Source organism: Ursus americanus, chromosome 33 (assembly GCF_024610735.1).
Source record: "Ursus americanus isolate L20-20 chromosome 33, mUrsAme1.1.p, whole genome shotgun sequence".
In the NCBI taxonomy this organism is placed as follows: Eukaryota; Metazoa; Chordata; class Mammalia; order Carnivora; family Ursidae; genus Ursus; species Ursus americanus.
Window position 1 is genome coordinate 3,819,076 of NC_142159.1, and position 14,968 is coordinate 3,834,043.

The 14,968-nt window shown below is 45.9% G+C and overlaps 2 protein-coding genes across 6 annotated transcripts in view; both read right to left on the bottom strand.

Annotated features, from left to right (window-relative positions):
- The window catches only part of AGO3 (argonaute RISC catalytic component 3), a 125,748-nt gene extending 123,301 nt beyond the window's left edge, over positions 1–2,447 (bottom strand). The window contains exon 1 of the mRNA XM_045782422.2: positions 2,309–2,447. Coding sequence (XP_045638378.1) covers positions 2,309–2,327 — 19 coding nt within the window. The 5' untranslated portion in view covers positions 2,328–2,447. The remainder of the gene's footprint in view (positions 1–2,308) is intronic.
- A 6,632-nt stretch (positions 2,448–9,079) lies between these two features.
- AGO1 (argonaute RISC component 1) overlaps positions 9,080–14,968 on the bottom strand; it is a 35,178-nt gene continuing 29,289 nt past the window's right edge. For all 5 annotated transcript variants that reach the window (XM_045782430.2, XM_045782431.2, XM_045782428.2 and 2 more), the window contains 3 exons: positions 14,865–14,966; positions 14,126–14,325; positions 9,080–13,886 (listed from right to left, as the gene is read on the bottom strand). In XM_045782430.2, coding sequence (XP_045638386.1) covers positions 13,778–13,886; positions 14,126–14,325; positions 14,865–14,966 — 411 coding nt within the window. In that variant the 3' untranslated portion in view covers positions 9,080–13,777. The remainder of the gene's footprint in view (positions 13,887–14,125; positions 14,326–14,864; positions 14,967–14,968) is intronic.

Here is a 14,968-nt window from a genome sequence, read left to right on the forward strand (position 1 = left end):
GACTGAGCCAGCAAGGCTCGCCCATGTCTAAAATATTTTATATCAAAATAGCCTTATTTTTAAGTAATCTCCACATCCAATGTGGGGTTCGAACTCACAACCCTGAGATCAAGAATCTCACGCCCCACGGACGGAGCCAGGCTGGCACCCCTGTACCTGTCAAATTCTTGATTTAAAACTCAGTTGCAGGGGCGCCTGGGTGGCGCAGTCGTTAAGCATCTGCCTTCGGCTCAGGGCTTGATCCCAGCATTACGGGATCGAGCCCCACATCAGGCTCCTCCGCTATGAGCCTGCTTCTTCCTCTCCCGCTCCCCCTGCTTGTGTTCCCTCTCTCGCTGGCTGTCTCTCTCTCTGTCAAATAAATAAATAAAATCTTAAAAAAAAAATAAAACTCAGTTGCATGTTTAGCCCAGCTACGCTTTCAATTTCACATGCAGCATAACAATTACACAAGTCTCAGGAAGAATGAAAATTTTGTTTTTGATGATGACAATTTTGAGCCATATTATACTTCTTCATTATTAGTTTACAGTTAATTATATACAAACTGCACTGAAGAGCGAACTTGGAGTTTCAAGATGCCTAAGCATATGGTTGATATTATCTAATTCTACCTCCCCAGATATGAAGATAGTTAAATGGGTATATATTTCAGCAATGGCGTATGCAAAAAGAAGATGTAAAACTTATCTATAGCTCAAGAATTCACAGGAGCATTTACTGAATCGTACTTGGTTAGTTGGACCAGTTGGCTAGGTGACTGGACTTCAGAAATATTTTCTAAGACTCCATCCATATACTGGGGCATAATTTCGTATGAAAAACCCAAAAGAGAAAAAGAAAAAGAAAAAAAAAAGAACTATCTTTAAAACTCTCAGGGTGATTAATAAAGTGTTTAACTTGCATGTTTTGTTTTCCAGGCTTGACAAACAGAAGGTTATGTAAAAGTCACCTACAGCCCTAGATCATCATATTCACTAAACAGCATGATACAAAATTAAAAAACAAAGGCAGGGCAACAGTTTTAGAAATATACAAATCAATGATAAACAAATGAAAGTCTAAAACTCTTCAAAACCTATAAGACAAAGTATCCATTTTTTAAAAAGATAGGAAGATGACAAAAAATGAAGCATGCAAAAGAGAAATGGGAGAAAAGGATCAGAGAAAACTTCACATAATAAAACTTGCAGTAATCCCCTCTCCCCATCCCACCTCTACAAATTCGTGCTGTTTGCATCTATTGACAATTATACTTCTTAAACTAATCAACAGATCCTTTATTATCATTAGGTCACTGGTTTCCTCTATTACTTAAGTTTTTCTTATATTCAAGTATCTCCCAAACTGGCAAAATGAGATGTGAAATTCAGGAACTTGTGATCCCATCAGTAATAAGACACCCCCCACCTCAATATTTTGAAAATTAACTTAAAAAAATGTGTTACTGTCTGGATGAAGCATACTTTTAATTTAACATATTAAGTATGATCCTTGGGAAAGCAAACCATTATGTAACACCTACTTTACGTCTCTCAATTAATTACTTCAGAATCATAAAGAATGCTTTTTCTTTTTCAAGGTAAGTACTGCCCATGTTGCAATTTTTCTCAAAACTGCCGTTTTCCGAAGGAGAGAAAGCAATTTTTTTTTTAAATTCTAAATTTCCAGGAATATGATAACTGCTTCTCTAGGGAACAGGGAATGAAAAAAAAACATTGTCAGCAATCTGAAGATCCACGTCCTCACGTAAGCAGTAATCCGGGCCGATATGACATTTCCGAAATCCTCAGAAACTACATACCATGCTGCCACAAATTATCAGAAGAGAACTTAGGGACGGAGGAAATGCCACCTTGCATCTGACGCTGCGCTTACACCTATTTCAAACTTAATTCTCACCGTTATCTCCATGTAGCTTCACAACTACCTTAAGAGGAAAAAGAGAGCCGACCGCCCAGTGCCTCCTTGGGACACACAACCCGGTTAAAGGACGCGCACACCGTTACACCTTCAATCGGAACAACAAAAGCGACGACAAACCCTTCTAGACTCGAGGAAAAAAAAAAGAGTAATATCGCCTGGAGAACCCCAAACTTCAATCCTCCAAGCAGTGCCCCCTCCCCACAGTTTCGCCTACTCAGTGGCCCCGGGGAACTGCGGCGGGGCTGCGGGGAGGCGGAGGAGGGGCCGGGAGGAGGAGCCGCCCGGACCGCGCTCACCTCGCGCACCTGGGCTGGGGCGGAGGGAGCGACGATGCTCTGGGGACACCCCCCGCCCACTGGGCCACCCGCTCGGACTTGCTCACCTGCGGAGCCGATTTCCATTCATGGAGCTGGGGGGAGTGCTTCGAACGAGAAGGGCGCCCACCACTGGGGGCAAGGAGGCAGCGCAGGGGGCGACGCGGCGCGACAGGCACCCTCACTCGGCCCCAAGACGAGGTGGCGATGGCTTCTCCTCAGCAACCGCACTCCGAAAGCTTTCGTCGGGAAGAGCCGCCGTGGGGAGGCAGCACGCGACTATGCGAGAGGAAGGAGAAGCGTGAGACGAGGAAAAGAGAGCCCAGTGCGGAACTTGCGTCGCCCGCGGCCGCTTACTCTCCTACTGCCCCTCCACGACTGCGGCGCCGCCGCCGACCTCCCCGGGGGCCGTCCCCGGAAGCCCGCTGGCGTCAGTTCCGCTGCCCGGGCTCGCCCGACGTCCAAGCCTCGCCTCTCCGCCTCTCCGCCCCAAGCCGTGCGGGCGCGACGTCGGTGCGGGCGCGGCCGGCGCGGAGGACGCGGGGGACGCGGGGGAGGTGTCCGGGAGCGGGGGCCGAGCCTGGGCGGAGCTTGGGGCAAGTGCGGCGGGCGGGCCCTCCCACGGTCTTCTGCAGGGCCGTGCCTGCCGGAGACGACTCGGAGGAGCTGGACTCTTAGCACCACCCAAGCGTGGGGCGGTGCCTGCCTGAGGCGACGTCGCAGAGGGCGGTGTAGCTTACCTGGGGAGGAGCCTACCTGGAGCGTGGCCGGTTTGTGGTGCGGAGCCCGGACCTACAGCGGAGTGACCCGGGCTGAGCAGGTCTAGGGCAGAGCCACCCTCCTTACGGAACCTTCCCGCCCCACCCACCTTGGGCGGCACCTCGCGCCTCCTCCTCAGTAAGCGGTCAAGTGACCACCACAATTGATCACTCGAAGTCTGTTGCTTTGACGACCGTGATGGGGGGGGGGGGTGGATGTACAATTTAGCTTGGGAAAAGAGTACTAAGAAACAAGACATTACACAAACATCACATCGGATAATTTCCTCGTTTAAAACGCTTTAATAGCGTCTCGTCGCACTGAGATCAAACTCTTACAGGGCCAAAACGCACCGCGTAAACGGACCCTTCCTTTCTCCTCAAGCAAGACTTTCCCTCATCACCATGCTACAGCTATGCTGGGCTGCTTCTAATTCCCACTACGGGCAAAACGCATCCCTTTCCGACTTGGCGTCCCTCTGCTTTTGGTTCTCTAGGCCAGGAACAGAGCCTCTCCTTTCCTTCCACCCTTACCATCTCTTCTTCCCTCCCCTACCCGACGCTTCTTTTTATATCTCAAGCTGACTTATTTCAGAGGTCTTTTCCGGACCACTGATCTACGGTGGAGGACCGTTTTCCTCTTATAGCAATTTCCTAATAATCCTCCCAGTCTGTAATTTGTTTTACTTAACTAGTTTGTGTGTCCCCTCCTGCATTAGCTTGTAAGCTTTATAAGCTTACCATGGCCAGCACACTCACTAGGAAATAGTAGGTCCTTAATATGTTGCCTTAATGAAAGGTGATACTATTCAGACTGAAGATTCATGCTTTTTGCCTATGTCCCTAAACATCAGTAATATCATTTAGACTTTTAAAAATCAAAGTATTTACGGGGCGCCTGGGTGGCTCAGTCAGTTGAGCATCTGCCTTTGGCTCAGGTCATGATCCCAGCGCCCTGGGATGGCGCCCCACATAGGGCTCTCTGCTCAGCAGGGAGCCTGCTTCTCCCTCTCCCTCTGTCTACCACTCTGCCTACTGGTGCTCTGCCAAATAAACAAATAAATAAAATCTTTAAAAAAATAAAAAAGTATTTTGTTTTTTTAAAGTTTGGGATAAAAAGTATCCTATCTTCAGTTCCCCCCAATCACTGGGGGACTTTGGATCAGTCACTTGAGCCTCTTATCTGAGAAATGGAGAGACTAACATACCTTACACAATTGTTGTGAGGTTAGGGAATGTACATAAACCAGAACAAACCCTCCCTAACTAAATGTTAGTGAATAAAATTTACTATCATTAACATTTTAAAGCACTAATTAGATACACCTACCTTACAGTATATGTTTCATAAATGGATGGGATTCAAACCCTCATGTCTGACTTCAATTCTGCCTCACTTCTTCCCGCCCTTAACCCTTTTACAGAATTTCAATTTCAAAATATCAAAATGAAATGTCACCAGATTAAACACTGTATCCTAAAAGTTATTTTCAATACCTGACTATACAGAATCCAAGTCAGTAGCAGCATCCAGACAGGGTAAATACCAAGCCTTGTGCAAGGGTCTATCATACCCTCAACCTCCCATTCTGGAACTGATTCCCTAAGGGATTGCAGGCTTGTCCTCTCCCAGAATAGACATGGTGATGGTGATGAACCCCTGAGGTAGGCCACTGTATTCTTTGTTGACCTTGATTAAGCGGGATTTGGACCTCTTAATTCAGTTTGATTTAGTATCAACCATGCCTTCCCATCTACCACTGCTTTTCAGGAACCCCACCACCTCTGTAGAGTGAGCCCATGTGAAAGGTACACTAATTGTAATATCAAGAAGTGGGAAGGCAAAAGGTCTAATGATTCTGGCAAAAGCAAATTGTATGAGGCTCTCCCCTGACCACATGCACACCCTATTTTTGGATAACCTCATTCCCCCAAATAAGTTAGCTCTTAAGGCCATAGAGCAGGGTCTTTGTATATCTTAACTGTCATAACCCCAATGCCTAGAACAGTGCCAGTGTCTGCCATATAGTAACATTCCATGATTTGTGGGATTGGATGGATGAATGCTTGAGTGGGCTTCAATAATGGGGGTCAGGAAGCAGACTAAAATTCTGCCCTCACCTCTTGTGGCACTGGTTGCTTTCAGAAGGGAGAACTATAAAACAGTATAGACGTCTGAGGGACAAGGAAATCAGTGCCCTCCGAGAGCTGCATTCCTAGGCTTTCTGCACTAGATACACATCACCACTGGATGACGAGAACAACTGGATAGAATCCTCTCTTATATGTGGGTTGAAGTTACTCAATTTGACTCGAATTCAAATCTCTTCTCCCAGACCACCAGCTTTTACACAGCAGAAAGTTACTTTATACTGCAGCAGAACACAATATAAAACATACTGGCCTTAGGGACAGAGCTGAGACTGAAAGCCCTCTGCTACTGTGATTCCAAAAAAGTCACTCTGAGCCTTACATTCCTCATCTCTAAAAGCCAGAGTACCGAAGTAGAGAAGACACTGCTAGATACCTACCCAGGAGCCCTTATCCCCTTCTTTCTTGCCTACCAGACCAGACTTGTCTTTCTAATCCACAGACTGATGAAGCAGGATAACTGCTCAGAGGGTAACTCCTAATTAATCTAAGCCACTCATGATGGATGATCTCATTTGCTTTGCCAATGACAGGAGTGAGAAGATGACCCATTTCTAGTGAATAAGACAGGAGGCCAGATCTGCTGGAGCTTCCAAGGATTTCCTTACTTTAAAATGAAATGTAAGGAAAAATTAGTCGTTTTCTGTTACACATTTTGTCAGCATTTCCTTCCTGGAATTACAGTAGCCACCGTGGGACCGTGAGGCGAACTAGCATGAGGGTAAACCAACACAGAATAGCAGAGGAAAGCCACTGCAAGAACCTGCTTTGTTGGTATTACCACTGAGCCACTGAATTAACCAACCTTGGAGCCATATTAAATCAAGACTTCTTTATCATGTTACAGGTTTCTTATTTAAGCAATTTAATTGGGGGTTTGTTATGTGCAATTGAAAGTAACAGATAAACTCCTTCACATGAATGCAGTGAAGATGTAATTAAATTAAGTCTCTGATAACAGAGACTGTACAAAACACCTACTCATATACTTCAAAGTATCCAAGCTCCTCCTCCTTTTCAGATCACTTCCCTTAACAAGCCTTTGGCCTTTTCCAAAAACAGGGCTGGGAACTCCACTGTCTCTTTTAAGAGGAAAGTTCCTTGCCTTCAGACAGTGGGGAAGAGCAATGGAGGGTTCCCTAGAAAGATACCTCAAGACTTTGTCCAGAAAAGACTTTGCCAAGAGGATAGTGCTGAAGCTCCTGCAGTCTAGAACAAAGGAACAGTATATTCCTGCAGGGTAACCACAGTGGTCCAAAAACCTTGATATGATATTCTGGGGAAGGCAGTTGTGGCGCTTAAGTGGAGAACTTTTAAATGTACCTTAACCCCGGAAAAGTCCACTTTTCCAGCTTAAAGGATTGCTTCTGTCATGCTCTGCAACTTCTAAGCTTGCCAGGTTTCCTCAGCCTGTAGCCAGAGGAATAAATTGGCTTGAAAGATAGAAACAAATAGCGAGAGCTATTTGCTACAATTCAATGCTACTTTCCTTTCAAGCAGTACAGACAGCAGTCTAGGGATGGCCCAGGCTCAGACCTTGAAACAGTCTTCTCTTTGCACTATAACCCTTTCATTTAGCCACCAAACCCTAATTGCCATGAGATTCTGGGGTGTGCTAAGCCCAAAGATACCCAACAAATACCCAGCCTCATTTTGCTCCAAGGCACTTCCTAGACAAGAATGTGCTACAGTATATGCTGCCAAATGACAGGACAAAGGAAAGGCTGCTCAACCAATACTAACGAGGAATGTCCAGGGGTGCTAGGACAAGCCTGACTCAAAACCTTGAGCTCCAGGGCCAGACAAATCAGGATAGTGGAAGCCCACTATCTTTTTCTCTTGAGTAGCAACCAACAGCCAAATTCTGAAACCTTCTGAACATCAATCATTTCTAAAACTGAAATTTATGGCAAAAATGTGTCATAATGATCATCCTCCCACTTAATCTGCTAAATACTTTATTTCTGCTTCATTAAGAGTTAGAGATTTAAGTTTTATTTCAACTGGGAAAAATCTCCCCCATGTTCTAATTTGCTCAAGTTTGATCAACCTAACTAACCCTTGCTGCTGAAAAGGAGCTGGGTACAGCTGGCTTGCTTCCAAGGGAATCTGACAGGTGGTAGACACAGGTTAGCTTTGCAATATGAAAGTCACAACACTGAGCCTCCAGAAGAATGCTAGGCCCATTTATGTACACACTAGCTGCCCCTGAAAATTTCTCACTGGGCCCTTTGTCAGAATCCATCTCTGAGCCATCGTCCCCCAGTAACAGAAATAACAGTGCTCCAGCAATACCAGGGAGGAATGCCAGAACTTGCATGCTTGACAACTGTACCATCAGCTTAAGGTATAAAACCATAGAACCTCCAAGTTGGGGTGAGAGTAAGAAAAGATGATGGTAATCTGGTTAAGTTTCTACTTACCTGAAGAGTCAGGAATGCTGAGTCCATCCATCCTGTGCACTCAATATCACTTCTTGACTCCCCCTCTGTATTCATGAACCACAATTTCTAGATCATTTCAATTCTATTCACAAATATTGATCCCTTGATATATGCTACAGCCCTGAGATGACAAAAAATGAACAGAATGTAGTTTCTGCTCCTAGGAGTTCACAGGCTCTGGGGAAAACGAATCATGAAAATAAATAAAGCCAGCTGCTAAGTGCTATCGAGTGCATTGGAACACCATCTAGGACACTGGTTAGGAACAAAATTAGGTTTGTTTATTTTATTCTTTTACAAGTACCTCCTGAGGACAGGAGGAAGCTGGAGGTGGAGGTTGTGGTGAACAACTTGGAAATTCTAGTCTTAGCCTTATTTAAAGTAGTTTTTTTCAATGCTCATTTTCAAGAAATAGTGGAGAATGACCATATAGTTGCAAGATGCCAAAGAAGATGGGATGGAGGATGGTTAACTGAGTAGAAGAAAATACCTCCTCCTCAAGGCAGCAGTTCATGTTGTTAATTATGCCCTTCTTAGATCCTATTCCATTCTCCTGACTTTTCTCCCACTTCATTAAGTAAAAAATATACAAGGTATCTATAGCGATTCCACAGTCTTCTTAGCTTCAGCTTCCTCCCATCCTTTAAATTGTGTTTCCTGGAGTTGGACACTGTTTTCTTGCTCTAGTCTTTTTCTAAGCCATCTTGTTCATTCCTATGGCTTTACCTACCATCTATAGGAGTATGAATTCCATTATCTACAACTGCAGTTTTGTAGTCTTCCCTGAGCACCAAAATATAAGTGTTTACTGGAAACCTTAAACTTGTTGCCTCATGGGAACCTCTAAACTCAGTCTATACAAGGCTGTCTTCACAAAATTCACCACCTTTCTTCTATAGTCTCCCTTCTCCCCAGTCTTGGTTAGAAGAATGTCCCAATATATTCAGTGCTCAAGCAGGAACCTGAGCATTATTAGCCTCTACTCCTCTCTTTCCTTTCCACCATCTATTGAGTACTATTAAGTCTAGCTTCTGAGTGTATCTCAAAAATCTTCCCTTTCCTGTCTTCACTGCTATAGTTTTATAGCTTTGTTTCAGTCCCTCATCATTTGGTTAGGGAACCATTTGGCCACTTATATCCTCCACCAAACTTTAAGCTCCTTAAGGAGACAGACACGGTTTTCCTCCTTTCTGAATTGTGCTTCCTTTCTCCCCCAACAATACTGCTGGACACAGTGCTTTGCATGGTTTGTTGAATGAAGAATAAATGGAGGCTTTGTGAAGTATGGTTACATATAATCTGTAGTTTTTCTTGAAACTAGAAAAACTCTGGTGTTTTTTATCCACTTTCCTATAGAAGTGATGGTTTTGCTCTTGTAACAATCTAATACTCTAACTTAAAATCTATCAGAGATATAATTAATCCCAACAGTTTTCTTTGCTAATGGGAGTGGGGGGAAAGAGACAGAGAGACCGCACTTTAGAAATAGAAGCCACTGTTGTCTTTATAAAACACAGAATTGTGCTGCTGCTGTTGCTTGCTTTAGAAGGAACTGTACATTACAGCTGCTGGGATAATTTTACAATGGACTGGACAAGGTACAGCTCAAAGCAGGACACAAACACAAGTCTCAAAGGGAAACAAATGCAAACAAGTACACAGCTGTGGGGCTCCAGGGACATTTCCCCATCCATGCTGGACTTGAGAGGGATAAAAAGTTTAGAAACTAAAGTGAAACCCAGAGTAGTCACACATGCCCACCAGATGGCTGCTAAGTGCAACATCACACACCAATCAGGTTGGACTGTGTGCACAGGAAAGTCATTTCATTTTTCCTTATTGCTACTACACCAGGGGACTCAGTGCATTTGACACATTGTCTTTACTTGCACAATCCTTGGAGGGTTTCCTATTTTCCTTTTTAAAGAAGGAAATCTGCCTTCCCCACCTTATTCTGTTTTGTTTTGAGCCTACTCCCTCCACTCCCATTCTTAGGCTCCAAAACAGCAGCCAGAGGTTCTAAGTCAGTAGGAATAGAGTAAGGGGAGAGCACCAACCTAGCCTCTCTCCCTGCCTAGGGAGAAGGCAAGTCCTAATAAAAGGGGGGAAAGAGAAAATCAGAGAATCCCTCCTCCCCAATCTGCTTAGAAGGCTAAATAGGAAAGAGTGCCCTGCATATCCCTGCCATGATCAGACTTTAAGAAGGAAGGCATCCCAGCTACCATCCTGGATTGGCCTATGCCCAGTAAATATAAAAAATAACTTCCCCCAATATAGTTTCCAAAACTGCATTTTGGCTAGTTTGAGATGACTTTCCACCCTGAAGGGGAAGGAACTTCCATTCTTTGTTACACATGATGCCAGGTCTAAAACACTGCCCCACCAGCCTTGCAGATAGATACCCCATGGGCCAGCTAAGAATTCAAAATGTCCCCTTGGCTGCCCATCCTGAGTGCTAGCCTCATTTACTGAATTCTGGACCACCCCCCCAAACAAAACAAAACAAAACAAAACAAAACAAAACAAAACAAAACAAAACAACCACCATCCAAGAACATTGTTGCTTAGCCAAAGAGGCGGCCACAGTGGAGCTATCTAGTAGGTGGGAACCAGGAGCTTTTTAAGGAGGTTTCATGCTTTTAGGTATCTTCCTTGTCAACATTATTCTAAACCTAAGTTCCCATCAACAATAGCCCCAGGCTTATCCCGAGTTCAATAGTAGCACCTCAACCCCCAAATGGGTCAGACTGGACTGGAAAAATGACCAATGAACAGTGCTCTTTCCCATCTTTTATCCAAATTCTTTCCATTCTCTTCCCATCACTCTCTTCTTCCCCCATGTCCAACCCCAAACCCTCCAACCCTGGAAACCAAGTAGCTTAACCCTAGGACAGCCTCAAAAAAGGGAGGCCCCAGGTAGAGAAATGGAACCAGATCTAGAAAAAAGCAATGAGAAAAACCAACTCCAAGGAGTGGACAGGTATGGAAGTTGTCAGAAGCCCTCCTGATTTCACGCCAGGTAGGCAGGCCTGCTGCTCTGCCCTTGTGTAACGTTGATGGCAGTCCAGCCCAGAGAGAACATTACCAGGCTTGGGGAACAGATTCTTGGTCTTCTGCAGCCAAGGAGCTAAGCCTGACCTTGCTAGCTAACAGTGGGATTATCATAGCCATGCAGAGAATTCATCATCACATAGGCAGGCAGGCCAGCAAACAAGCTTAGTGAATTGAAAAAAGGAAAAGGATGCCAGGGAAAGAGAGAAGTAGAAAAGAGAGGTAAGAGAGTAGAACAAAGGGAGCAAGAGACCTGTCCAAGAGGATGAGGCTGGGGTCCCCCCAACAATTCCTCAGAGCACAAGTAAGAAGCACCACTTAAACCAAATCCAAGAAAGCCAAAGCTTGCTGCTAAAACCACTTCTCAATCTGCATGCACCATCTTTCAAACAAGAATAACCCTTAAGGTCAAGGGCATTTTTCAAGTCTCAAAGATTAAAAAAAAAAAAAAAAAAAATCAGAGCAAGAAGTCATTTTCTTGCCATTGCCCAAACCGCTTCTCTTGCTTTTTATTTCTTGAATGGCATGTGCAGTGCCAAAGGGCTAAAAAATGCATTTCAGGCCCCAGCTCAAAACCTAAATGGAGAGAGTGAGGCAAAGAGAGAAAAAGGAGAGAACATAAACTTGTTGCTGAGAGTAGGTGGCTACCACCAGCTCCCTATGGATATTTGCAAATGCTGGTGAATGACTGGACCCTCCAGGAACAGTGCCCTGATCCCAGCCCCTAAATGCACCCAAGAAGAGAACATGCAGAGCCCATTGTCCCAAGAGAGCTCCCCTCCCCAAAGGGTGACGGAACACGAAGTAGACAGTATATGAAGGCGATGGACAGGGCAGATGGAGTGTTGGCATCACTCTCTTTAGGCACTTGTGTAAGGAATGTAGGCTCTCCAGTGAGCTGCCTCCTCCCAGAGCCCTCCATTCCATTCTTCAGCTGGGCTGTGCCCATGGGGCACCCCATGCTGTAGCCAGGAGGAAAGAAGTAGAGGAGGAGTTACTCAACAGTCCTGATGCCTTCTCCATAATCAATGTTTGTGCTACGTTTTGTGAAGTCGCTGAACAAAGTAGCCAACCAGAACAGAACCTGGGATAGACTGTTTTGCATAGCAAATCTGGGTCTGTACAAGGGCTGCTGGGGAGGGGAAATGGTAGCTCTAAGCACACAGGCCAGGATTCAGACCGGCCTCCAAGCCTGAGCTAGGTGTAAAGTGTCATGGCTTCATCACCAGATTGGGGCAAACCCAAGCCCAAGCTCCTCAAAAAGAGGACCTTCCACACTGAAGTTGCAACTCCTCATCCCAAGCAGTGGGATAGGAAAAAAATGAACAGTTAAGGAAAGAGGGGGCCTTGCCTCAAGGCCAGCAGGCACCAAGCTAGAAACCCCCTACTTTTCCAGTTCTGCAAGACAGCCAAACCCCATCTTTATCCAGGGAGACAAAAAACAAAACAAAACAAAGGCCCATGCCACCCACTCACATGCCCTAGTGGGAAACTGGGAAAAATTCATTTGTGTAAACAGAAGCAATAGGGAGCAGCAAAATTCTCCAGCCTGTCCAGAAGACACACTGGAACCAGGGATGAGCCAAAGTGTCAGAGGACAGTCCAGAGAAAGGGTAGATGCACTTGCAGGAAAGAGTGCAGGGCAGTGCAGAGGAGGGAGCCTATAGTAAGAAAAAGATATTATCTGCACAGGGGAAGGATGGAGCCTGAGCTCCGCCATGGGGAGATAACCACCCTCTACCTATCCAGGCCAAAGAACAAGTCAGGTACATAGTTCCTGCTGATGGCTCAATGTTTCTGGGATGTAAACTTATTGGGCATGGGAGGGATTTCCAGATTTTGGCAATAGACTCAAGTTATGGTATAAAAATAACATTTAGTTTTTGCTCTTTTTTCTTATTTTAGACCTTTGTTTAGACCTCTTGTTATAAGACACCCCAGTTAAGAAATATTGAAACATAAGCGACTTGACCATCAGGGGAAAAAAGAAGCCAAGAATGAGAAATGCTATGAAAGTAACTCCAGACCCAGGCAGATGGGGAGGCTGGGGGGACAGCGAGAAAAGGAGGTGTTAAGTGGAAAGGCCAGGGGCCAGTCATCTCAGCAGCTCCAAGACTTGTCATGTCTGAAAGTGCAAATGTCAATGGACTTTAACCATCTTGAGGTTGTGATCTTCTTAAAAGCTCAATGAATATGGAAGTCAATTCCTCTGAATGCAAAATAGCTGGCGCTCTGGCTGGAGGCTTGTTGGGTTAGGAGTATTTCTTCCCCACCTACCTCCTCTCCCACCCCCACCCCATCCCCCCAAAGAAAGGTACAAAAGGTTGCAGTTCTGCAGCATTACCGTTACAGGGAAGGCACTGGTTACCCACCAGTAGGCGGAAGGAAGACAGGGTCGTGTCACTTCAGAGCTAAGTGCCATAGTGCCTTAAGTCTTACTAGGGGCTGGATGTCTGTCAGGGAGGAGGTGTGAGGTGGGGTAGAAAAGGTGGAGAGAAAGGAATAAGGGAAAGGTGGGGGGTGGCAGCTGGGGGAGGAGCAACCAAAATCATTAGCATTAAAAATCTTCCTACAAACTGGATTTTCAACCCATTAAAACATCTAGTATTCTAAAATATTGATCTGGGTCTGGTTTCGTTTTTCCTCTTAAACAAATCTAGACCTTTTCTGATTAAGGCTCCTAAAAAATCCTTCCCTCCTCCCACCCACTTTCTCAAGCCCCTCACTCTCCCATCTAAAGTAGCAAACCCAAACCTACCAGCTTTTGTCCGCGGGGCTGCAGAGCCGACCTTACCAAGCTGTCAGGCATGAGTCTTTAGCACTGTGAGTCACATGAGACACCTGTGAGTATGGTGGGCACCAGTGCTGCCCCTCTTGGTCCAGTGGGGTCAGGGCCAGATGTGACAAGATGGGGTGAGGAGTGGGGGTCATGAGGTGGACATCAGAGATTTCTGGCTGGTGGTCTGGCTTACTGGCCCTGTTCCCCACCCTTTTGCCCCCTTTGTAGAAGGAAACAAGGCCTTCTGAACTCCTCCCTACCCTCCCTCCTCCTTGCTTCCTCTGGATTTGGGCGGCACAGCTCTTGGGGCTTGGAAAGCTTTCTTCTATCCAGTGAGGTAACAGCGTTCTGCCTTCAAGCGAAGTACATGGTGCGCAGAGTATCCTGGTGAACCTGCACGGCTTTGGCCAGGGCCTGGGGGTCCCGCCCATTGCTCTGCCCCGATATGTGGCTCCCCTCTCCACTGAAAAGCAAAAATGAAAGAAGTCCTTCCTGGTGCACTGAGCTGCTGCTAATCCATTCCCCCATCCAGAGTACCAATTCCCATACCAACTTAAAAGAAAGTCCCAACCCGCATTTGGGCAGATGAGCCCAAGGATATCATATTGTACAATATTCACTTCCTTCTGCCTAAGGAAAGTTGAGAGGATCTGGTACCAGAGGCTAAAGCAAAAGGGAAGCGAGTTTGATCCCAGGCCTCACCTGTCATGCTCCTTGTCCACTAGGTGGTATCGTGCCCGGAAAGCCACCAGGCGGGCATAGTAGGCAGGTGCTGGGATAGAGACGGAGCGTGTGCATCGTACATAAGTGTGGCACAGCTGGTATGTCAAGATCTGGAGCTCATCCGCTGTGAAACGGTTGTCATCCCAAAGGACATAGTAATGGGATGGTCGGCTGGTGCCCTGGGAAGATAGGAAAGTGAGAGGGCCCCACGCTGGGCAGAAGAGATGGCCAATGCTAAGGACCAGGATCACTGTTAAGAGTGTGGTGGGGGGGACGCCTGGGTGACTCAGTTGGTTAAGCATCTGCCTTCGGCTCAGGTCATGATCCCAGGGTTCTGGAATCAAATCCCACATCGGGCTCTCTGCTCAGTAGGGAGCCTGCTTCTTCCTCTGCCTGCCGCTCCCCCTGCTTGTGCTCTCTCTCTCTCTCTGGTGTCAAATAAATAAAATCTTAAAAAAAAAAAAAAAAAGTGTGGTTGGGTTGGAAGACCCACCCACAAAAAGGCAGACACAAAGCCACCTATGTCATAAAACACCCTTGTTATGGGCAGCCCTGCCTAAGATGTTCAAAATGTACTTCTGTTCAAGTACGCTAAAGGCTTATTAAGAGAATAATCCTTTTCTGAATGCCCTCAGTGACAACGGATATATTTTAGAGGCAGTGGGAATAATCAACTCATCTTTGACCCATTGGAAACCCCTGGACATAGCCCGGCTACCTGGATGCCTGCATGGCTGCACAGATAGAAGTCAAACTCAAATGGGTGGGTGATGTTTGTGTCCACAGTTGTCCCAGCTGGGATGTTACCACTCTTCCCAATCT